This window comes from Mesocricetus auratus, unplaced genomic scaffold, assembly GCF_017639785.1.
Source record: "Mesocricetus auratus isolate SY011 unplaced genomic scaffold, BCM_Maur_2.0 Super-Scaffold_4256, whole genome shotgun sequence".
NCBI classification, from domain to species: Eukaryota; Metazoa; Chordata; class Mammalia; order Rodentia; family Cricetidae; genus Mesocricetus; species Mesocricetus auratus.
Genome location: NW_024429182.1, coordinates 108,877,341 through 108,900,290, shown reverse-complemented (window position 1 = coordinate 108,900,290; position 22,950 = coordinate 108,877,341). Strand labels below are relative to the sequence as shown.

General features: G+C 40.8%; 1 protein-coding gene across 2 annotated transcripts in view; it reads right to left on the bottom strand.

Annotated features, from left to right (window-relative positions):
• Tmem135 (transmembrane protein 135) overlaps positions 1–19,568 on the bottom strand; it is a 190,335-nt gene extending 170,767 nt beyond the window's left edge. The window contains exon 1 of one of the 2 annotated variants that reach the window (XM_040728820.1): positions 19,227–19,568. In XM_040728820.1, coding sequence (XP_040584754.1) covers positions 19,227–19,367 — 141 coding nt within the window. In that variant the 5' untranslated portion in view covers positions 19,368–19,568. The remainder of the gene's footprint in view (positions 1–19,226) is intronic. The other variant, XM_005085366.4, reaches the window with a different exon arrangement.
• Positions 19,569–22,950: the final 3,382 nt, after the last annotated feature.

Below are 22,950 nucleotides of genomic sequence, written 5' to 3'. Positions count from 1 at the left end.
CACTCTAAAACAATTTATATGAAGGATCCTTGTTTCCATGTTTAGAGTTCAGTTTCCTCACTTCTTAAATAAAGGGGCTAGAGCAATGGCTCAAAGGTTAAAACCATTTGCTGCTCCTGCAGAAGACTTGAGTCAGCGTGGTTCTCATGACCCACAACAGCAACTCACAACTATCTGTGACTCCAGTTCCAGAGGATCTAACTCCCTCTTCTGACCTCCAGTGGCACTGCACACATGAGAAATACATTCATACATACAGGCCAAAGACACAGAAAAAATAAAAATATATTTTTTAAAAATATAAATCAGTCACAATGTAGGACATGGGAGAAGCAACATGTAGACCCTTTCTCCGGTAAGCGAAGACCACATGAAAATACTCAGATTAGCAATTATAGGTTAAATACTTAAGTCAGAGCTAGCCAGTAAGAAACAAAGCAAACAGTCAACAGCTTATAATTAATATAGTATCCTGTGTGTTATTTGGGGGCTCAGATAGCTCGGCAGGGCCCAGGTGACTGGTGGGAAGACAACACGTTACATGTGGTGGCAGAAGTGGGACATGAATTTCCACGTAGAATGACAAAAGCTTAAAAGGGATATTAGAAAAAAAAAGAACAGAGACAAGCAAGCCTTCTTGGTAGCATCATTTTCTGGAGTGAGCTCTGTTTTGCTAGAGACAAGCAGAGACTCACGCGGCTTACTCAAGGGAGTGTTCCTGACTCAGCATAAAGGGAAAACACACAGGGGTCTTTTAAGAAGCCCCAGACCAAACAAGAATGGTGTGTATGAGCAGCTGGCAGTGGCAGTGACTACATCTCCAAGCCAGTAAGTAGCAGGATACTTGATGATGGCATAGGCTAAGGTGGTGACCACAGCTCCCAATGTTGGTGACAAACCAATGCCCACCATGTTGGGAAGCCAGGGGATGTTTCCACTTTAGCAATGTTTAGCCTATATAAGACATGTGGCCAGAAAAACATAAGGTTTTACAGTAGTCAGATTCAGATGAAGTAAAACCTCGAAAAGGTTTATATTGTGTTTAAAAATATAGGTAAACTTGGGAGAGTAAAAGAAACAAGATACTGGGAAAAAAACATAAAGAGATTAGCTGAGTGTAGTGGCACACGCCTTTAACCCCAGAATTCCAGAGGCAAAGGCAAGCAGATCTCTGTGATTTCAAGGCCAGCCTGGTGTACAGAAGGAGTTCAAGGGCAGCCAAAGTAAACAGAGAAACCCTGTCTCAAAAAAGTAAAATTAAAAGATATGGAGTAATAAAAAAGCCACATAAAGATGAAAAATACACAGAGTCTGGATACTGTATGCTATTGTGTTTTTCAGTTGTTCAATTGCTAAGAAAGAAACAACTGCTGAAATATACTTGATTATAAATACTACTGAATTAATCCAACTTATATCTTTTGAAAATGTGTTGACTTCTAAATTTAAATATAAGGACAGGTTACTTGGGAAAAGAGTTTTTGTTGATGTTTCCACAGAAATGGAAAGCTGTGGATTCCTTCCAGGTTTCTGTGGTTTGATGAAGCAAGGCTCCCTGAAGCAATATCCAGCAGTCCAGCATCTGAAACAGCTGGGACGATATAGCCGTACAGACCACAAAAACAAGGACTTATACAAGTTTCTGGGTTTTGTCATGATTCCTATGGTATGGACAGCGCCCCCATTCAGCAGGAAGCAGTTGGAATGAACAACACCCAAGTTCCCAAATATTGTTTAAATGTTTGTTTTCATTTATACACGGTTGGTTATAAAATAGTAATGATCACAGTCAATCTCTTTCTAAAGGGAAAAAAGGGAATATAATATAGTAATGAATACTTTGTATTGGAATGGATTTTCATTTATTGATACAAATTTAAGGTCAATTTTGTGATATGTATATTTCTCTTGTTTAAGTATTGTGTTTATACTGATCTTTTAAAACGTAATGTATAATTAAATACAGATTATAGATAGTTACTTGTAATAGTCAGAACTTATAGTTAATTTTTCTAGATACACAGAGATATATTTGAGATAGATAGTCTTCAAACCTTTCAAAGACCTTCAGAAATAGGTTAATTTATAAGAGAGCCAAGCAGTAATAAGCCTAAGCCATTGACCAAACACTTATAAATATATATATATTAAGTCTCTGAGTAGTTATCTTATAAGTGGCTGAGGGGACCCAGTGGGCAGAGAGAAAGCAGTCCAGGGAGACCATGCAGAATGCACAAAAACTTCCAATTACATCCCCTCCTAGTGTTTGGCCTCTCAGGGTACAGGCACAATAGATATATACCCCTCCATGGGCACAAACTCCCTCCCTACACTATCACTTCACTTAACATCCATCAAGATCATATGCACTTCATATTCCCTTGTCATTCATTTGTGACTCTCATGTGATTGGTGCCATATATTTCCATAGCAATACTATACCAGCTTTGACAATGCAGCCCTTGACCATGGAGTATGACAAATCTAATTGGCTCTCAAAGGGGCTAACCACAGCCTTAGCTTGATTAGTACCAAGCTGTAAATTAGCCTTTGCTTTTATCCCAGAGGTGGATCATTAATCTCTTCTAAACAACTCCATGTCTAGATGTAATAACTCTAGTTTCTTTGAAAAAACATCAAATAGTTTACAATAACAGCTTTTATGCTGTATCTACTAGTGAATAAGGATTTTTTAAAGCAAGATCTCCCAACAACACTACTAACATTTACAGCCAATCTGGTTGATGTTTTAGGAGTTACCCTGTACATTACCCTTCCTAATGGGACAAGGTGGCAACAGCATCCCCTTGTCTTGACAACCAAAACAGTCTGCAGAAATTGCCAAAGATCTTTTAGGAGGTAAAACTGCCCTTTTTGGAGAACAACTGCTTTACAGGTAGTGGTGGCACATACCTCTAAACCCATAACTCAGGAAGTGGAGGCAGGCCGATCTCTGTAAGTTCCAGGACAGCCTAGTCTACAGAGTAAGTTCCAGGACAGGCTCCAAAGCTACAGAGAAACTCTGTCTCGATCACCCCCTCCCCAACAACAGGGTTTTGAGAACAACTGCCTTAAAGAAAATAACAAACGCATCTTGCATATTACTTGTGTCTTAAATGTCCTCCAAAGATCTGGGTTTCCCCAGCTTGTGGCATATTTGGGGTGCATGGAAACATTAAGAGATGAGAAATATGTCAAAGGCATTAGGTCACTGAGGTGTGCTTCTGAGTGAAACATAGGATACAGTCCCTTCCAATCTCCTCTGCTGCCTGTTGCCATCAGATGAGACCACGTCTTCACACACACACACACACACACACACACACACACACACACACACACACACACACACCATGATGTATTTGCTGCATAATGAGAGGCCCCAAATCAACAGAGCCAAGCTGGCCATGCAATGAAACCCCAAATCCATGAAACGAAATAAGTTTCCTCTTCTAACACTGACTGAGCTAAGTGTTTTGTTATAGTGATACAAAATTAACACAGAAAACTGTCACCAAATGTAGAGAGAGATGGAACACTGTCCATGCATAGACAATGTGGACAGTGCCACAGAATTGGTTTGTTGAACAAATCTGAGAAAAGAATTAGGAAGTATAGCTGAGAAGATGCATAGAATGCTGAAAGCAAGGAATAGTGGATGCTTCTATGGGGCACAGAGAAACAACACCCGGACAGAAATATAGACAGCAAAGGCTGTGCAGATGAAGTTTCAGGTTGGAATAAGGGTTCCACTAGGAGTTACTATGTCCCAACCTTATGACACAGTAACAAAAAAGAAAAGCAAGAAATAGATTATATTTTGTTCAGGCCTGCAACTTTGTGGAGAAATGAGATTAGAGCTAATAAACTAGATTATCAGGAAAGTCCAAGGCAGCACAGCATTTGCACAGCAACACGGGCAATACTGGCTACAGCTAGCCAGACTTTCAACAAGAGCTGGGAACAAACGGCAAAAAAAAAAAGAAACGTTTTAATACTTTCATCATAGGGGTGAAAAAGGAGTTTAAAGGTGCTACTAGACAGATAAGGAGACTAAAAACACTGAAAGAAGCCAAGTCAGAGCTGGAGAGATGGCTTAGTAGGTAAGGTCACTGGCTGCTTTTCCAGAGGACTCAGGTTTGATTTCCAGCATCCTTTTGGCAGCTCACGATGGAATATAATTCTATTTCCAGAGTATCTGACACCACGCATTCTCTGGCCTCCAGGGGCACTGTACACACATGGAGCACAGGCACATATGAAGGCCAAACACTACACACATAAAATAAAAATATATTTTTACTTTTTTATAAAGAAGCAAAGTACTTTACATCTGAGAAAACAGGATGAAAATACCTTGAGACTATCTCAGAAGTAAGCAGGACACCACCCACGTCATCACGGGCTCAAGGGTGAACACATATAAGTATGCTTCAAAGACTTAGTTGACAAGGGGCCCCAGGGCACTACGATCCACCAGGACTGTCTTGGGAAATCTCCTGTGTACAATAGCATGTATGCGGAGCCAGGTGTGGGTCAAGAACAAATGGGCACAGGTGCAGCTTTGGCTCTCAGCAGACCATGGTGTTGTCCACGTGATACCTATTCCTCAGACATGCAAAATGCAAGAACTGTAAAGTCACAAAGGCTTCACAGTTTCAGAGGAAAGCCTGGGAAGCCAGAACAACTGTCATCACTCTGACAGAATTGTGTGTGGAGCGACGTGTGAAGCCAAGGCTGCAATGGAGGGTTCAAGAAGATGGAGTACCTGGAACATAGCATATCTTCCAAGAAAAACTGCACAGGGCGTGCAAAGACAGCCTACGAGAGCAATCAATGGACTGCAGCCAGAATGTTCCTTAGGGTGAAGCTATTTGAGCCCAAGAAAGGGTCTATTCTGCCTGTCCAGAGACCCAAAAACAATAGGGCCATGCAACCATGAGGTGAGAGCCCCAAAACAGTTATCTTTGTTCTTTGCAAATTAGCTAACTGGGACAGACACTAGTGTAGTGAGGTGGATACTACACATCAGATGTCAGATATGGAGTTAAGATGTAAAGTTCGCCATGCTAGGATCTAGTCTTGCTTCAATCTAATCCTTGCTTTTTATTCCTGAATACCTCCCTTTTGGAATAGGAATGTTAACACTGTGTATCTTGGAAGCAGACAATCTTGTTTTTTTACATTCTGCAGAGCTGATGCCTTGAGCCCCAGAGGAAACTTTGGACTTGAGACTTTTCAGCAATCGCAGGGCAGTTAACACCAAAAGAACTCTTAGAGAACAACCTGAATACATTTTTCTCTGTGAGAAGGACATAAGCCTTTGGGTGCATATCGGAATAAAATAGTTTGGAACTTAAATGTCCCTCCAAAGATCCACATGTTTTGTTCCTAACTGAATACCCTACTAGGAGGTAGAAGAACCCTTCACATATATACAAGGTATATGCTGTTGTATACATGGTCTTGTTGACCAAAATGTCCTCTGCAGCATGTAACTGTAGTTTCAATCCACATTTGACTGAATCCAAGACACAGCTCCATCAATAAAAAAGGCCTAGTACACACACACACACACACACACACACACACACACACACACACACACACACAAAATTCTGCCCGTAGGAGACACAATATATCTGAATTGTTTCCAACATTTCTATTTGTAAGGTTAAAATTACAAGCTACAAAAGCCAAATTTGAATGTCTCAAAAGAAAATAACAAACTACGTACCACATATGGCCATGAAACAGTAAAGGTGTGATTATTCTCTATTTATATAGGTGACAATTACACTACCACAGAGGAAAAAGAAAAACAACAACAACCCTCAGATCATAGGACTTACAGACAACGCACTGCACTGCCCAGCCTCATCAGACAAGCACAACCAGCTTATTTGAAAAGCCAGAGAGATAACTCAGCAGTACTTTCTACCAAGCTTTTATTTTGGGGGGGGGTTACGAGACAGGGTTTCTCTGTATTGTTTTGGAGGCTATCGGTCCAGCCCAGCCTCGAACTCACAGAGATCCGCCTGCCTCTGCCTCCCGAGTGCTGGGATTAAAGGCGTGCGCCACCCCCGCCCGGCTTTCTACCAAGCTTGATGACCCAAGTTCAATTCCATGAATACACAGGGTGAAATAAAGAACCAATTTCCAAAAGTTCTCATCTGACCATCACACAAATGCTATGGCACCCAGACACACACACACACACACACACACACACACACACACACACACGTATACATGCATGTACACACTACATATATGTAATAAAAATAAGTAAAAATTAAACTAGGGCAACTCATTACCAGTGTATGGGGGAAAATCTTCAAAGTTTTCCTTCACTTTTTGCTACACAAGAAAATCATACATCAAGCTATAATGGTGACCATTTAACCTCACACTGCTCACCTCTACTATTCTCTCTCTCCTCTACTTTCAAATTTATAGAGAAGGTAAGGGAAACCTTAAAGATAGCCTGGAACATGTTTAAGTTACAGAATTGAGACAAATATGATCAAGAGTAACACTCAGGGCAAGCCCAATATCCATTACCCTCACAAACTGAGTAGGTAATATTCCTGGCACTATAGGGACAACCTTGAAAACATAGTAGTGTCACTTCAGCTTTTGCCAGACAGCATGCTACGCATGACTGCATCTTTAACCAGAACCCTACGGGCTGACATCTTGACTATTATGGCCTTCTAGTAATAGTCTAATAATGCCCTTCTCAATAAGGATCTTAACTCAGATGAGAAACAGAAGGTATCTGTGTTTTACTCCTGTTTGTCCAGTAAAAACACCAAGAAAAACAATGTGAATGAATGAACTGAACCCTCAAAGTGGATGCAAGCAAACTAAGAGTTCACAGGCAGGAAGATAAGCAAGTGGAATGGAAGAAATTATAGATACTAACAGATACATTGACTAAGATGTACCAACCAATTCCATTTGTTAACATGGGGATGTAGCCCAGTAGTAGAGTGCTTCTCTTGCATGTCTGAGGCCCTGAATTCAATCCCAGTATACTAAATAAATAGAAAGATGGGAGGTAGGGAGGTAGGGAGATGTTTAGATGGAGTCTAGTCTGCAATCCACAGTAGCTGAGAAATACAACATCTTTAACTGTTTTTAAACACAGCAACAAAATACTTAACCAAACCAGGAAGGAAAAAAAAACTAACCATGAAAGGCAATCATGAGTGAGTGAGACAAAAGAAAGAGCAGAGGGAAAGAATGTTTTAAAAGCTACTTAAGGGCCAGCACTATGATTCCATGAGTAAAGTGTTTGCCACACAAGCATGATGCTATGAGTTTGAATCCTCCAACCCATGTAAAACTGGATGCAGCAGTGAACATCTGTAATCCCAGAATTCCTATGGCAAAATGGGAGGAGGACAAAGGAGATGCCTCAGAAGCATTGTCTATTCAGGGAAGAACAAGGGACTCTGTCTCAAACAATGTGGAAGGCAAGGATGGATATAACCTTCATGTGACTTGTAAAGCATGTACCTACACTCACACACAAGAGTACACACATGTACTTACACACACACACACACACAGGCATGCACGCATAATAAAAAATGATTACTTCTTAGTAATTATTTTGTCTAAAACCCCAATTTACCTTTTGGGGGTACTGTAGAGAAACAGAAGTTATTCAAAATGGTTTTACTAACATTTATTTGTAACTAAAACTGTCTATGAGTGCCAGGACAGCCTCCAAAACTACACAGAGAAACCCTGTCTCGAAAAAAAACAAAAAAAAAACAAAAAAACAAAAAAAAAAAGAATTTAAAACGTAGATCTGAGAAGGGAGCTTCCAGCTTGAAAAACCTTTAACTGCTATAAGGTAACATTTTCCTACTGTCTTGCCTTCAAGTAAAAAGATACCAATTGGAAGGAAAACATATCAAATTGTGGCCAGGGTATTAGACATAGGAAATTGTCCAATAAACTCTAAAAAGCTACGATCTCTTATTTCTCTCCATTTCCTTGTGCTGGAGTTCATTCGTGTGGCTATACATTAAGCCCCACATATATTCTCCCAGTGCAGTAACATAACCACTAGGTCATTTCCCTGGGAAAGGCTTCCTAGCCCTGCAAACTACAACATGTTGAAAAAAAAAAACCAGCAATACTCCATACATCACCTGACAACATTCATTCCAGATGGAACAATTTTGTTATTTTTGTAGCTACCCCTTTTTACTATAATCTCCATGTTCCCTCCAATCCTGACTTACTATAGAAATAATAATTGAGAGAAGAAATGTGAGTGGGAAAGGCAGAGTGAGAGGAAGTGAGGACTCTGGGTAAATAATTAAACTATGCTCCCCAGGATGTAAATAAAACCATGGATACATGAAGAAATCCACACTGCCCTAATTAACTCAGTGTCTTCTGTGCAGGAGCATTTCTCGGGTGCACCTTTGAAAAAATAAATAAAAGTAAAGGTCTGATTTATTCAAAACAATCTGTACCCTAATGACACCACTGAGAATGCTGGGTATGGGCCTGATGGGCACAAAATCACTGTGCAGCTATCAGTGTGGACTTAGCTTCCTGAATCCCAAGTAAGTCACACAACCAAAATGTACTTTTCTTTTCAAAATGGATTAGTTTTGAAAAATATAAAGTTTTCCAGGTAGACCATTCTTACTTATTTGAAGAGAATTTCCTAATGACCACACAAAGGACACAATGTTGCCACTGAAAACACTCAGGGATTTGAAAAGCTTCTAAGCTTCTTTCAATCAAATGAATATCTGTTTTATTGAGGATCTGCTGGATCCAAAACATGCACAGTGACACTGCATCATCATTTAGAATATGAATTCCACATGTTCATTTCATCCCAGATCTATGGGGCAGTTAAGGGTAAACCACAGGCCAGCTACACTCCACAGTGATAAGGGAAAGGGTGGATTGAGAAAGTGGTTACTGCAATAGCAGGCCCTCAACTTGCAACTAGAAGTGATACACTGGCAGTCGTACTTTGCACTCCATGAGCTAGACAAAGAATAACAAGAAGTCACACAAGAAAACAAGGTCAAGGGACTCAAGCAGACACATTAAAAAAATACACTCACCATTTAAAAGAAAAAACACCAAAGACACTGCTCCATTTCCAAGTGACTAGTAGCAAAGCAAGAAAAGGCAACGATTACTTAATGAAGAGCCAGAGATAAAATAAACCTCACTTATACCCCAAAATGAGACCTCAAGCAAAGTCAATTTATGATTCCATGATCTCTTCAGGTCAGATACGCAAGACGGGTATTTTTTAGCAGTTTGAATTATTTAATTGCTTCAGGGATCCTTGATTAGTTTTGTTTTAATTTTCTTTAAAAAAAAACAAAGGCTATAGCCAGGTGTGATGACACACACCTTTAATCTCAGCACTCCAGAGGCAAACATGTGGGTTTCTGTGAGTTCAAAGCTAGTGAGAGCTACACAATAAGTGCCAGGCCAGGCAGAGTAAGTCCCTGTCTCAAAAAAATGAATAAATAAATAAAATAAAAAAGCCTAAAGCCTACTACCAAAGTATTTTCACATAGTTCTTAACTCTATAGAAATTGGACTAATCTAGTAGCTGTAAAAACTCCATTCATATCACTGATTTCTTCATAGTTAGTGGTTTCCTGATCTTTTGCAAAATAGCCAGATGCTCCTAGAGTCCCAATCCTTAGTTACATATTTACTAAAGACCTAAAGATAATGACTTGATCATGAACAGTCTTATGAGATTATAACAGATTTGCTATATTTTATAGTTCAATAAACTACTGAAAAGCACTTCATACTCTGAAGAGACCTATGCATCTAAAAGAGAGCAAAAAATACATCTTTTAAATTATTCCTTCCCCAAAATGCAAAAGAGAGATCTAGCACACTGTTCAGGAGATCCTAGGGGACACTGCCTACAAAAACAATAATTAAAAGGGTTAATGAACAATTTTTCCTTCTTAGAAAACATACCTAAGTATTAAGCTCTACAGAATTCATATTCCCGGTGTGTGGGAAGGCATTTTTAAACACCACAACAAAATGTGCACTGGGCTTTGCTTCACTCTTGTCTGGGGCTTACAGTTTTCAAGGTCTCCGCTGTATGCAGGTGATGAGGAATTCCAGTTACTTTAAATGAGAAATAAAATATCCAACATCCAAAATACAAACTAAAATGTCCTTTTTAAATCATGTGTATTCATGTGTCTGTGTATGGTTATGTACAAACGAGTGCAGGTGCCTGAGACAGGTGGAAGGAGGCACTGGATCTCTTGGAGCTGGAGTTACAGGTGGTTGGGAACCACCAAATATGGACACTTGAATCTGAACTTGAGTCCTCTGCAGCAGTAGGCACTCTTAACTGCTGAGCCATCTCTCTAGCCCTAAAATATAATTTCTAAGTCATTTTTATATATTTTGTTAGCATAAATGATACAATACACAGGAATATTAAATATTACAAGTGAAATTTTGAGTAAGCATCGATCTTTTCACAAATTATAAAAATATAAAGATTACTAATACAAAGAATAGTGCAAGACTTTGAGTAAAATGGGTAATAGTAGTTACATAGGTATACGAGTCAGTGAAGAAGTGTCAGGATAAGAAAAAAAGAAAAAGAATAAACTATGTTCCAGGAAAGAGAAGGAAGAGCTTCGGAAATTCCCAAAATGAATGAGAATCAGTTGAAAAATATGGAGAAAAAGAAAGGTGCTGACTGAAAAGAAGCCTCCTGGACTCAGCTCCAGCCATAGGAAGAAGTTGAAACAACATCCAAAAGGAAATCCATGCAGCTCCTGTGAAAAGAGCAAGCACACAGGAAACCCATCTCAAACCCAGTCTGGGGTGAGATGATGACCTTTGCCAAGAAACAAGTCCGAAGTGAACAGGCATTCCCCTAGCTAAGCGGGGTGTGACTAGGCACCTACCATTTTGGAGGGAATCAATTGTCTGAAACTGAGTTATCCTGAGGTCCTGAGAACAGGAGCCCATCACAAATCTGGAATGTTGAATTTAACCTACCACACTCAGGTGTAGGCAGAGTTTCATCCTGCCTGGTCCCTTGGCCATTTAGTCCCAAATAAACCCACAGAGGTTTATATTAATTATAAACTGTTTGGCCGATGACTTAGGCTTCTCACTAGCTAGCTCTCTCTTAATTATTAACCCATAACTATTAATCTATGCATTTCTACATGGTCTTATCTTACCAGAGAATGCCCAGCATTCTATCTTCCCAGTAACTACATGGTGTCTCTCTATGACTCCTCTCTGCCTTCCTCTTCCCAGAATTCTCATCTGGGAGCCCCGCCTATACTTCCTGCCTGGCTACTGGCCAATCTGCATTTATTCATCAACCAATAAGAGAAACATAAATTCACAGCATACAGGACATCCCCCATCACTCAGGATGAGAGACAGCCTGCTAAGATAGGTGTATACAACAAGAGGGATGGATGCTGACAAGCCAAAAAGTGTTGGAAGCTATTGGATTGGCCCAGATCTGCGCAGCTAACTCTAAACTTACCCTAGAACAGTGGTTCTCAACCTTCCTGATGCTGTGACCCTTTAATATAGTTCCTCATGGTGTCATGACCCCCCGCCAGAAAATTATCTAGTTGCTATTTCTTAACTATAATTTTGATACTGTTACAGATTGTAATGTAAATATCTGATATGCTGGATATCTAATATGTGGGCCCCCAAGGGGTCATGACCCACAGGTTGAGTACCACTCATCTGGAATATAAGAGCCCAGAACCTGAGACCTAGTAATCTATCAACCTTTGGTTCAAGCTAACTGCTATGTGGCTTATGGCTATGGAACTGAAGAAATCTGAAGGTCCAGCAGAGTGGTCAATGCATAGAGAGTTTTGAAGGTATGCAGACAGAACTGACTGCCTATACAGATCTCAATGTGATGGCTGCTTCCCTGATTCCCTACACAATTCCAAACAGAAGAACCTGCTCAGCCCACCGACTGCATGGTTGCATGTGGCCAGCAGAAGCTCCTGGTAGACAAAGAGAAGAGCATTACTGGTAGCTAGCAGACACGTCTCCAAACAGGCTCAAACATCAACGTAAGTCATATTAGTTAAGACCCTACAAGTTCAGCTGACATAACCCTGCCCGACTACACTCAGCAGTCCTCAGTGCCAAAGGACTCAGAAGGAACCCTCTGTAATAAGCAGGTCACCATTTTTCTGGTCCATGACCCCCTCTTTTTTTCCCAATATAATGTTAGCATACTTTTAGTCAGCTTTTATGCTATTATTTTTTATTTTTCTTCATGAAACTATATAACTGTATTGCCATGTTTTTTCAATTATTGGACAATTTTTCTTCCTTTTCTTCTGTGGTATTTTATCTCTTTTCTAGTATGCATTTAGTAATATTTTGAAATTTGGCTTATTCTGATTTGGATTTGAGGTGTTTTCTATTGTTATGATTTTAGCTTTGATACTTACGTGTTTATTACCCCTCTTACATTGATTTAAAATTTGTTATAAATGTTCTCATTATTAGGAAATCTTTTGCCTTTATATTTTTTTATCTCTCCTCTTTTCTGTTTTCTTTATAGTACTTTCTTCTCTTACTTCTTGCTTACTAAATCTCGATTCCCCTTCACGTCCCCTCTCCCTGCTCTGGGATTTACTTGATCCACTTTCTATTTCCACATTTACCCCAAATGCTTTTTAACTGCATAGCACACCATTTTCTTTTTATGGTAACTAGCAATATGCTAGTGTATCCTAATTGAGTTTAAGTCTGTATCTTGTATGATTTGGAGTTATTGCTTTTGCAAATAGTTGGCCTTCTCCTCTCTCCGAGAGTGTTGAGGATTAAGCCCAAGTAATAGTCTGGATATTAAGAAGATCCCCAGATGAGACAGAAAGAGATGCCCAAGCCAACAAACACACAAATAACAGGAATACAGCAAGAGACACAAGAACACAGTATTCTTCCACAAGGTCACAATTTCTCAACTGCTAAATGACACTGAAGAAAGTAAAAAGCCAGAAAATGTTCTCAAATGTTTGGTAGTAAAAATGAAAAGTGACCTCAAATAGAAAACAAGATGGAAAAGAATGAAGAAGTCAATCAAATACTTAGAAAGCAAGTAATATAGAAGAGGTAGTCGAAAAAGTAGTTGAGAAAATCAGCAATAGGGAAGACAAGTTAGCAAAATGAAAAGTATATATAAAATTTGGGAATGAAAACTAAATGAATCATTAAAATAATGGGTAGCATCATCAATAAGCATCAATAATACAATAACAATGACCAAGAAGTCTTGAAATAAAATCAACACATCAAACCTGAGAATCCTAAAAGGTAAGAGAGAGAAATAAAAACTAATGGCACTCCTGAAGAGATGGCTCAGTGGTTAAGAGCACTGGCTCTTTTTCCATAGGACCCAGGTTCAATTTCCAGTACCCACATGGCAGCTCACAACTGTCTGTAATTCTACCTCCAGGGCATCCCACACCCTCACACAGACATACATGCAGACAAAACATCAATGTACATAAGGCATTCACATCAGAATAACATCAAATTCCTCATTAACAACCCTAAAACCCGGAAAAGATAGATCAGTGTATTTCAAGCTCTGACAGCAAATAACCACCAACAAAGCTACTTTTTTAAATTAACAAAGAAATGAGAACAAATTTCTTTAAAGCAAGGAAAGAACCCATAATGTCCAACACAATAAAACAGCATGCCCATAATAACAGCAAGATAAAGAAAAGAACAAATAATCAAAGCAATCAAAAATGGAAGCAACAAAAGTATATGGGTCAGCAAAACTCTCTCAATGATAACTTTAAATGCAAATGGCTTCAACTCCCCAATAAAGAGATATAGACCAGTTGACAGGGTTAAAAATAATAATAGTAAGGTCAGATAGCTTGTTGTCTCTGAGAAATATTCCCCACCTGGAAAGGACAGTCTCATACTGAGAGTCAAAGTATGGGTCAATAGATAACATGAATGGAAACCAAAACCAATCTGGTATAGCTACGCTGATACCTGATGAACTAGTCTTCAAGCCAGCATTAATCAAAAGAGGCTAAAGTCACTACATATTGATGAAGGGTACAATTCACCAAGACATAAAATTGTAAAGACATGTGCATTAATGTCGGATGTTGGAGTTCCCATTTTGAAATAATAATGAATAACAATAACAATAATAATCAGCCATGAAAGGTCAGATGCATCCTGATACAAGAATATTAGGTAACTTGAATAGTCCATTCTTCTCTGGATATAGTATCCAAGTTAAATGTGAACAGAGAAATTGCAGAGTTGGGGCAAGGGCACTGCTTGCTCTTCCAGAAGACCTGGGTTCAATTCTCAGCATTCACATGGCAGCTCACAACTGCCTGCTAGTTCCTGGGACCTAACACCCTCACAACGTTATACATGCAAGGCCAATGCAGATAAAAAATTGTTTTAAAATTTTAATTGCAGAATTAAACCCTACCACTGATCAAATGAACTTAACATATGTCTACAGAACATATAGTCTTATCTGTAGCCCACAGTTACAAATAAGAAAGGAAAGAATCAAGTAACCCTACTTGCAGCAACACTATCCTACTCCTAAGACACTAAAACTTCAACCCAGTGATGGGAGATGTCCTTCTGTATAAGTGTTTCTCTTATTGGTTGATGAATAAAACACTGTTTGGTCAACATAGGCAGGAAGATAGGCAGGACTAGTAGATAAGGGAGAATTCTGGGAAAGGTAAGTAGAGAGAGTGCAAGAGGATGCCATGTAGAGTTGGAGGAAAAGGACGCACCAGATGTTCTCCGGTAAGATAAGGCCACAAGGAAAGACACAGACTAGTAGTTATGGGTTAATAATTAAGACAGAGCTAGCTAATAAGAAGCCCTAGCCATCAGCCAACAGTTTTATAATTAATATAGCATCAGTGTGATTATTTGGGGTTGAAGGGCGGCAGGACCTGGTGGGACAAGATAACAACAACAACCCAGTCTGTGAATGTTAACAAAAAAGAAAAGGATGAGTAAATAAAAAATGAAGATGAGGAATAAGAACAATAAAATATAGTTCTCTGGAGGCAGGTTGCTTCATTAAAACACAGGCTTGGTTGGGTGTCAGGAAAAGAATTTGAAGGAGTCATTATCGGAAAGTAGGCAAAGACTGAGTGTGTGTTTGAAGTTATGAATACACACAGATGAAGACCAAAATTTCATGCAGATTCGGTGAATCTCATCTTTAAAGTATGGGTCTGTCTTTAGGGATACCAGACTTTCTAAAATAAACTCATCTCTGACAATATATTCACATAGAGACTAATAGTTCTTATTAACAACCATTCTTTGTTAGGTGTGGGTAATACTAGGGGTTTAATCACTTCAGGATTGTCAAGTAAGGAGATGTAGCATAGTTCTCATTGAGAGGGAACTTTATATGATTCCACAGAACTCTATGAAATGATTTGCTAATAACTTTCTGAAATAATTCACTCTCTTTATCAATTAGTCCACTGTATAAACCACCAAACCACAGGTGGTATTTTATATTCCTTTGTAATGGAATTATAAATTGTTCATCAGAATAAAATGGGTTCATCCGCATTTCAAAACACTTTAAGCAGAAGGTAAAGGAAGCCTGAGAGCAAAAGCACAGAACAAGAGGAGAGCACAGAATGCACTGGACTGACTAGTATTTCAAATGAAAGGGATATAACTAAGGCCTACTTTACAGGTTCCGGAATGTTCTCCTTATCAAACTCTTCCAGTCAAGTCACCTGCCCTTCAGATGCCTCCATTTCTACAATGAAGGCAATAGCTTCCACATTATTTATAATCCTATAAATATTAGGAGATCCTAATACTGTCCCCAAATCCTCTGTCTTCGTGTCCTGTTTACTCTTCCAGTGAGATGCCTCTAAAACTGCCCTTTCATTTCAAGTATGCCAAATATCAACATACTCCTGGACTGTTCTGAAGTTCATTCATTCATTCATACCAAACGCATTCAGAACTTCCGAACAGTGCTTGTTCCAAATAAAAGCATTCTACTCTAATAGACGGTGAAGCCATCACAAGGACATATTTCAACAGCAAATCCACTACATTGAGGATTTGCTATGCCAGCTGCCACCCTGCACACTGCCATCCTACTCTACATCCAAACAAAAGCCATAAAGCACAGGAAATTATCTTTTAGCAGGACAGAAACAGATAATTTTCCTTAGATCACGAGGCTGGTGAAGCATAAGTGGGATTCCAATGCTCTTGACCACCCACAGGTGAAGGGACCGCAACTCCTAACCATCCTTCCAGCTCCAGCCAGTGACTGCCACAGGAGTCCTCATCCTTATACAGCATTGTTCCTGTGACCTCCTTGGCTAAAGAAATAAACAAAAACAAATTGTTCATTCAAGCTAACCTTTGCTCAGATATTGTAACACAAAACAAGGCCGTAACCCTGTCCTTTTACCTAAAATCTTATGAAGCAAGATTAATTTCTCTGATTTTTGCTTCCTTATTCATGAAGTGGGGATAATCTTGAGATGGAGTCACAGCTGTGTAGGACAAAATGAGTGAAGAAGCAAGCACAACACGTTCAGTAGGAATTACAGTACTACACATACACACCTTTTGTTTTATACATTGTGCATATTCTTTCCTTTACAAAACTCTTGGATTTCTCCCCCAAGTCACATTTAGCTCCCTCTGTTAATACACACCCTATACATTCACACCATGAATCAGTATCCAATCTTATTCTCCAGGCCAAAGTCAAATTCCTCTAACTCTAACTGGCTGTAAACATTACTCCTAGGTGCCACTGGGGAAGGAGAGAAAGAAAAAATACACACATTCAAGACACATGAGATAGGGATAGAGCTCATACCCACCTAGTATGCATAAGGCTCTGAGTTTGACAGGAGCAGCTCAAAGTCATAAGGCCTTGCCTTAAAATAATAATAGTAATGATAACATAAAATATGTGGGAGATTGCCAGTGCATCATCTTACCTCAATTCTCACACACATAGACATAAAAAAGCATACATGCATAAAGTCAGATAATAACTGATAGAAACGAGATGCAAATCCAGATTGGCAACTACAGGACTCCTACAAAGACTACAGTGTGACTATGTGCTCTACTTAACCCCAATCTCACACACACACACACACACACACACACACACACACACACACACCTACCTCACAACTCTATCAAGGCCAAAGTCAAATTCCACTGCTTAGCCTTAGTGCCTGAAAAGGGCTAACATTTTCTAATTTTTGTTTCACTTATAGTAAGTTAATAGTCAGTTCTCACTAATTTCATTTCACAACCACCAATAAGCAGCAATTTGAAATATACAACTGTAAAAAGAAAATATAAAGTCACATGAGACAGGAAATTTGTTCTGAAGAGGTATTTAATCTAGTTGAAAGTGTAAGAGTATAACAAGTCTTTTCTTGATCCCCACTGATCCTATCTTGCTATAGTGAATCTCTGCCCCAATTGTTTCCCTAAATAGAATAACACATAATAGAATCAATAAATTGTCTGTGCTGTAGATACAACAAATACCAGGCATTCCACAAATATTCATCAAATTAATGAATGAATAAATGATTATGTGGCTCTCAGGAGAAATTACATAGTGTAAACATTCTTCCCACCTAGTTCCTAGTCCTTGACATCAAGAACAGCCTTTGAACAAATTGCCTGGATTAGTTTTACTTTGTCAAGGGTGGGAATTGGTGGAACAGGGCAAGGAGTCAGAACACAGGACCTTGCACATGCTAAGCAAGGGCTCTACCACTGAGCTACCTCCCCAGTCTAGGAACTGTCTTTTTGTGCAGATGATAATGAGCCCAATGTAGTAGTAGATATTAAAAATAAAATAAGTCTGGGGCAGAGTTCAACAGCAGAACTCTTGTCTTGACAGTACAACAGGTTAAGAACCCTGGCAAAACCAAATAATAACAGCATAGTAATAAATACCAATCAAGTCTGACCACAGTTCATATAAAAGAGCCAATAACAGCAGTCTTTGAGGGGAAATGCATATGTAGATACATATTTATTTAAATAAAAGTCTATTATTGGTCTCTAATCTAGATCCTTACTACTAAAGGGGAGGGGGAACCCCCAGTATCAACACTCCCTTACAGTTTATCAGAAATTTACTGAACAGCCTCCACCAAGAACTACTGGACCGGAAACTCTATTCTAACATGATCCCTGGGACTTTCTTGAAATATATTAAAGGTGGGAAACTCCAGTCTACACCATAAAAATGGAAGTTGGCTCCCACAACCTCATAGGGAGTCACTATGGCTTCTTGTGTTTTTTCAATAATTACTAATTAGACTTCTCTATAAGTTACAGACACAATCATACTGTCAAGGATGTCATTGATCCAAAATATTACTTCAACAAAAAAAAGGATCATCAATTGAATATTGAATAAACTTTTAGGAAACATACAAAATGTGACGTGTACCTTCTTAGTACACAGACTTCAACAGCTAAGAAAATGACAGTGAACGTCAGTGACCAAATAATCGATCTTTAATGCCGAAGATGTGGTTACTGAAGAAAACAGTGGCGCTCTTTAGGAGAACATATCTTTATCAGTTCTCAGTGTTACAGGTAGGTTTCCAGATACTCTTTATAAACTGCCCTACATGTAAACCTGTATAAGAAAATGATCTCGGTGACATTAAGTCGGATCTACTAAAACACCTTCAATGACTCGAAATCACGGCACTAAAGTCTCAAACCAGGAGTTCTACTCTGGAAATTTGAGAAAGAGCAAAAACCCTCAAGTCACATCTCTGTCATCTCAAACTGAGACAAGGTCATGGGGGCTTGGGGTAAAGCAGACCATTTTTCATATCAGAGAGGGCGAGGAGGAGGTAAAGGGGCCTGAGGAGAGACAGCTTTGACTAAGTGCGCTCTAAAACCTCTCCATCACAAGTCCCTGGACCCAGGTTCTCAAGTGTCCTGCACTCTGGATCCTACAGGCCAGGTGCACATCCCCATCCTAGCAACAGGCGTCCGCTGACAGCTCGCCCTCGGGGTCCCCTCCCCCTCCTTCCGCCGAGGACTCCCCCGGGCCTCCCACCCCCCTAAAGATGCCCCAAGAGCAATGAGCCCCGGGAGACACGTCCTGCACAGGCGCCGGCCCTGCTCACCAGGTACAGGGGCGCGTAGATCTTGAGGGACTCCTCCAGGGCGCCCCAAGTGATCTGCAGGAAGGAGACCCGGCAGGAGGGTTGCCAAGTGTGGCCGATCTCGTAGCAGTTATGAGGGATGGACTTGCTGAGGGCCGCCATGACGAGCGGCGGTGGTGACCGCGCGTGGTCAAGGGACTGCGGGACTCGGCGGGGGCGGCAGACACGCAACGGCGGGACAGGCGCCGAGCTGGCCTAGGCGTGCAGGGTGCGGAAAGGTCACGCGAGCGGGTTACTCGAGGCCGAAGTCCTCGGATGTTGGCCGGTCCGCGTATGGCAGCGCGAGGGGGCGGGGCGCGCACGGCGGAGGCGGGGAGACGGTGCGTGCGCGCTCTCGCGAGTAGGCGGGCGCGGGCTCCCGGCGCGCGCGGAGGGAGTGAACACCTTCTTCCTCGCGGCTCAACGCCTCTGTGTCCAACTTGGGTCAGGCTATAGAACTCAGCCTGCGCCCTTTCAAAGCCGGGCCAAGTAAGGCAGAGAGTAGTGGAACAAAAGAATTCGTTATCTTTGCTAGCAGATGGAGCAGAAAGGTTCGCCATTGGACCAGCCTGGGGAAACTTGCTCCTCTGTTGTACCAGTTCTCCTAGTGTTCACCTAAGGCTGCCTGCGGTTGCAACAGCTCAGCATTCTTGCTACTTGCTCAACCTCCTTAATGCTGTTGTGCTAGGGAAGCCTTGAAAATGCTCATTTGGCTGTGTTCAAACACAAACCATACACCGAAAGGCAGTAGTGAGGCCTGCCCAGACCCTAATGACTAAGCAGACCTACCAACAGGGTCCTTAACAGGTGCTCATCATCCAAGCAGTGCACACAGCAGAGGCATCAATAGTGCCATGATAGGTCTCCTGCCTGGTCTGAGAACTTGACCTTAGATTGTTTCCATGACAAACCACCTGCCATATATATAGCCCTTTAGTGTCCTTTTCTTTGTGTATAATATATAGCCTACTTTCGTGGGACTCGTAAATCCGGTACTATTTAAAGCAGAAATGAATTACCTTTGGATAGGTCCATCATCATCATCCAGTTCCTTCCATAATATTTACTAAACTAATACGATTTTCCAAGCCCTGTTTGAAGCCCTGGAGACACAGATATGGAAAAGATGTGCTCCTGCTGTCGTGAAACTAGTATTCCAGACGTTAGACAATAAAAAGGTATAAGTGTGAGCTGTCTGAAGGTTGCCAGGCCATATAAATTATATATGCTATATATTATATAACATCACAGACTCTTCTCAGGGTACCCAGCCAGCTGTCACCTTTGATTGCTGCACTGATTCTAAAATAACCACTTCGATAACATGACATCAGCACACCAGCCAAAAAGGCCAGAGAAGGGGGAAGAGGAGGCAAACTTCCCAGATTGTGCCTGGCAGCACACACGTGTAATCCTAGCACTTAGGAGGCCAAGTCTGAGTTCAATGCCAGCCTGAGCTACAGCGAGAATTGTGGCGATATATTGTTTAGGATATAATATAGCCACTGGGGATCAGAGTGCAAAGCCAGCCACACTAGACAGCTATAGAAGCTGGGCAGTGGTGGCACACATCTTTAATCCCAGGACTCAGAAGACAGAGGCAGATGGATTTCTGTAAGTTCAAAACCACTCTGGGCTACATGAAAGTTAATCAATCTAAAAGAGTAACAGAAGTCATGCCTTTAATCCCAGCACTAGAAAGGTATATAAGGAAGAGCCAAGAGGTCTCATGGGAGATTTAGTTTTCAATCACAGGGAAGATAGGATCTCCATTTCTGCTTTGGTAGAGGTAAGAATTACTGGCTGGCTGCTTTGCTTTACTGATCTTTAGCTTGAACCCCAGTATCTGTTTCTGGGTTTATATTATTCATGTTACAATGAATTTGAGGCCAGCCCAAGACATCATCATCCTTGCCTTTTTCAAAAAGGAAAAGAGAAAGAAACTCAGCAGTAGGTTAGTGCAAATGGGTCAGCTAACATTTGTATAACATGATGCCAGTGTGGGCAAATAGCAGCAAACATCTGATGTCTGTATCACTGCACAAAATGGCAAAACAGATACTAGGATAACTGGTAGCATCAGCCTAGTGCTATGCCTCTTCGTATCCAAACATCTGGATTCATCATTCTTCCCACACAAGAATGTACTTCCCCAGAGAGACAACTGAGAGTACTCAGTTGTCACCACATCCTGTTTGAAGTCTAAGGTCTTTCAAGAGCTGCTGTTCAAGTTATCATACCCATTCAATATGCCCAATATAGAATACTAGAATGGGAACAAAATAATCTCAGTGTTTATAAAGATCTCCAGCTAAGAAAGGAAGTGGGTCGGGAACACACAGAATAAGGTTGCCCTACAATTACAGGACTAATTATGCAAGCTACCTTACTAACATCAATAATCTATTCCTGAAAACCTGATGGTCTGCAAGAAAAATGCTGTAAAATTTAAATAAGAACAATAAAGTGCCTTATATACAAACCTCTCTTCTTCAAGAACTTGAAGTAAAATATTAAATATAAAGGACAAACTATTCACACAGATTCCTGGGACCTGGGTCACAACCTATGGCCTTGATAGTGTCTGAGGGATATGCCACCACTGGAGCCATGCTAATTTGAGTAGTCTGTGATGCTACAGGGGCAATGGTGTTATCCAGGCCCAAGCTGCCAGGGTCTGAGATGACAAACATGACTGCTGTTACCACCAAAGGCCATTTGGATGCCTGGGTTCTGATCAGCCACCAGAGACCAAGTTGGTGTTCAAGGGTAATGCTGTTACTGGGGCCATACTGATGTGGGTGATCTGAGCTGCTACAGGGGCCATGGTGACATCCAGGCCCAAGCTGCTGCCAAAGGCCGTGACTGGGTCTGTGGTCCTATTGCATTTGTGGTCTGTGTTGAGTTCTGTGGCACAGCATGTGTTGTCACAGGGGACAATAAGAACCATGCATAATGAAATTTGAGGGCCAAGCTGAGCTGACCAAGCCCTTCACTGGCCCTGGAAAAGTTGGTCCCGCCCCCTCGCTGAACACTGCAGCAAGAGGGTTGGCCTTGACCCTAATGGGAAAACTAGCCACAATGATATAGACATGGGCACCCTGCACTCAAGAGAGATTACCCCACACTCACCATAGGTATGGGATAGCTGGCCCTGATAGCATGGGCTTAGGAGAGCTGGTTCCATGTCCACACCTGAGGGGCAACTCCAGTGGCCCAGAAGAACCAGCTCAGCTACCGCCCAAGCCCACATCCAGAACCTTCTTTGACCCACCTTAACACCTATCCTATCTGTAAGAGACTGGTCCTGCAGAACAATATCCAAAGGATTTCCATGACTTGGAGCAACCATGGGGGATACCCAAGAGGAATTTTGGAGAGGGTTCAGTGATGATGGTATACCAAAAACAAGAGACCTTGAACTAAACCAATGACTTGCTTCAATTAACATTTGCAAGTAAAGCTCAAAGTACAAAAGAATGTACTAGGTGACACACTGTGGCTCCCAATGTCACAATGAATGAAGAGGTGTTGGAGAGGGGGAAAGACAGAGGAGCAAAGTGGAGTTTTGTTTGTTTGTTTTGGTTTAGTTTTTTTATTTTCTTTTGGGGAAATGCAATGCTTTGAGAGTGAAGGGAGGATATGGAAGACCCAGAAAATGAGTGGAATTGAGGTACATGATGTGAAATTCCCAAAGAATAAGGAA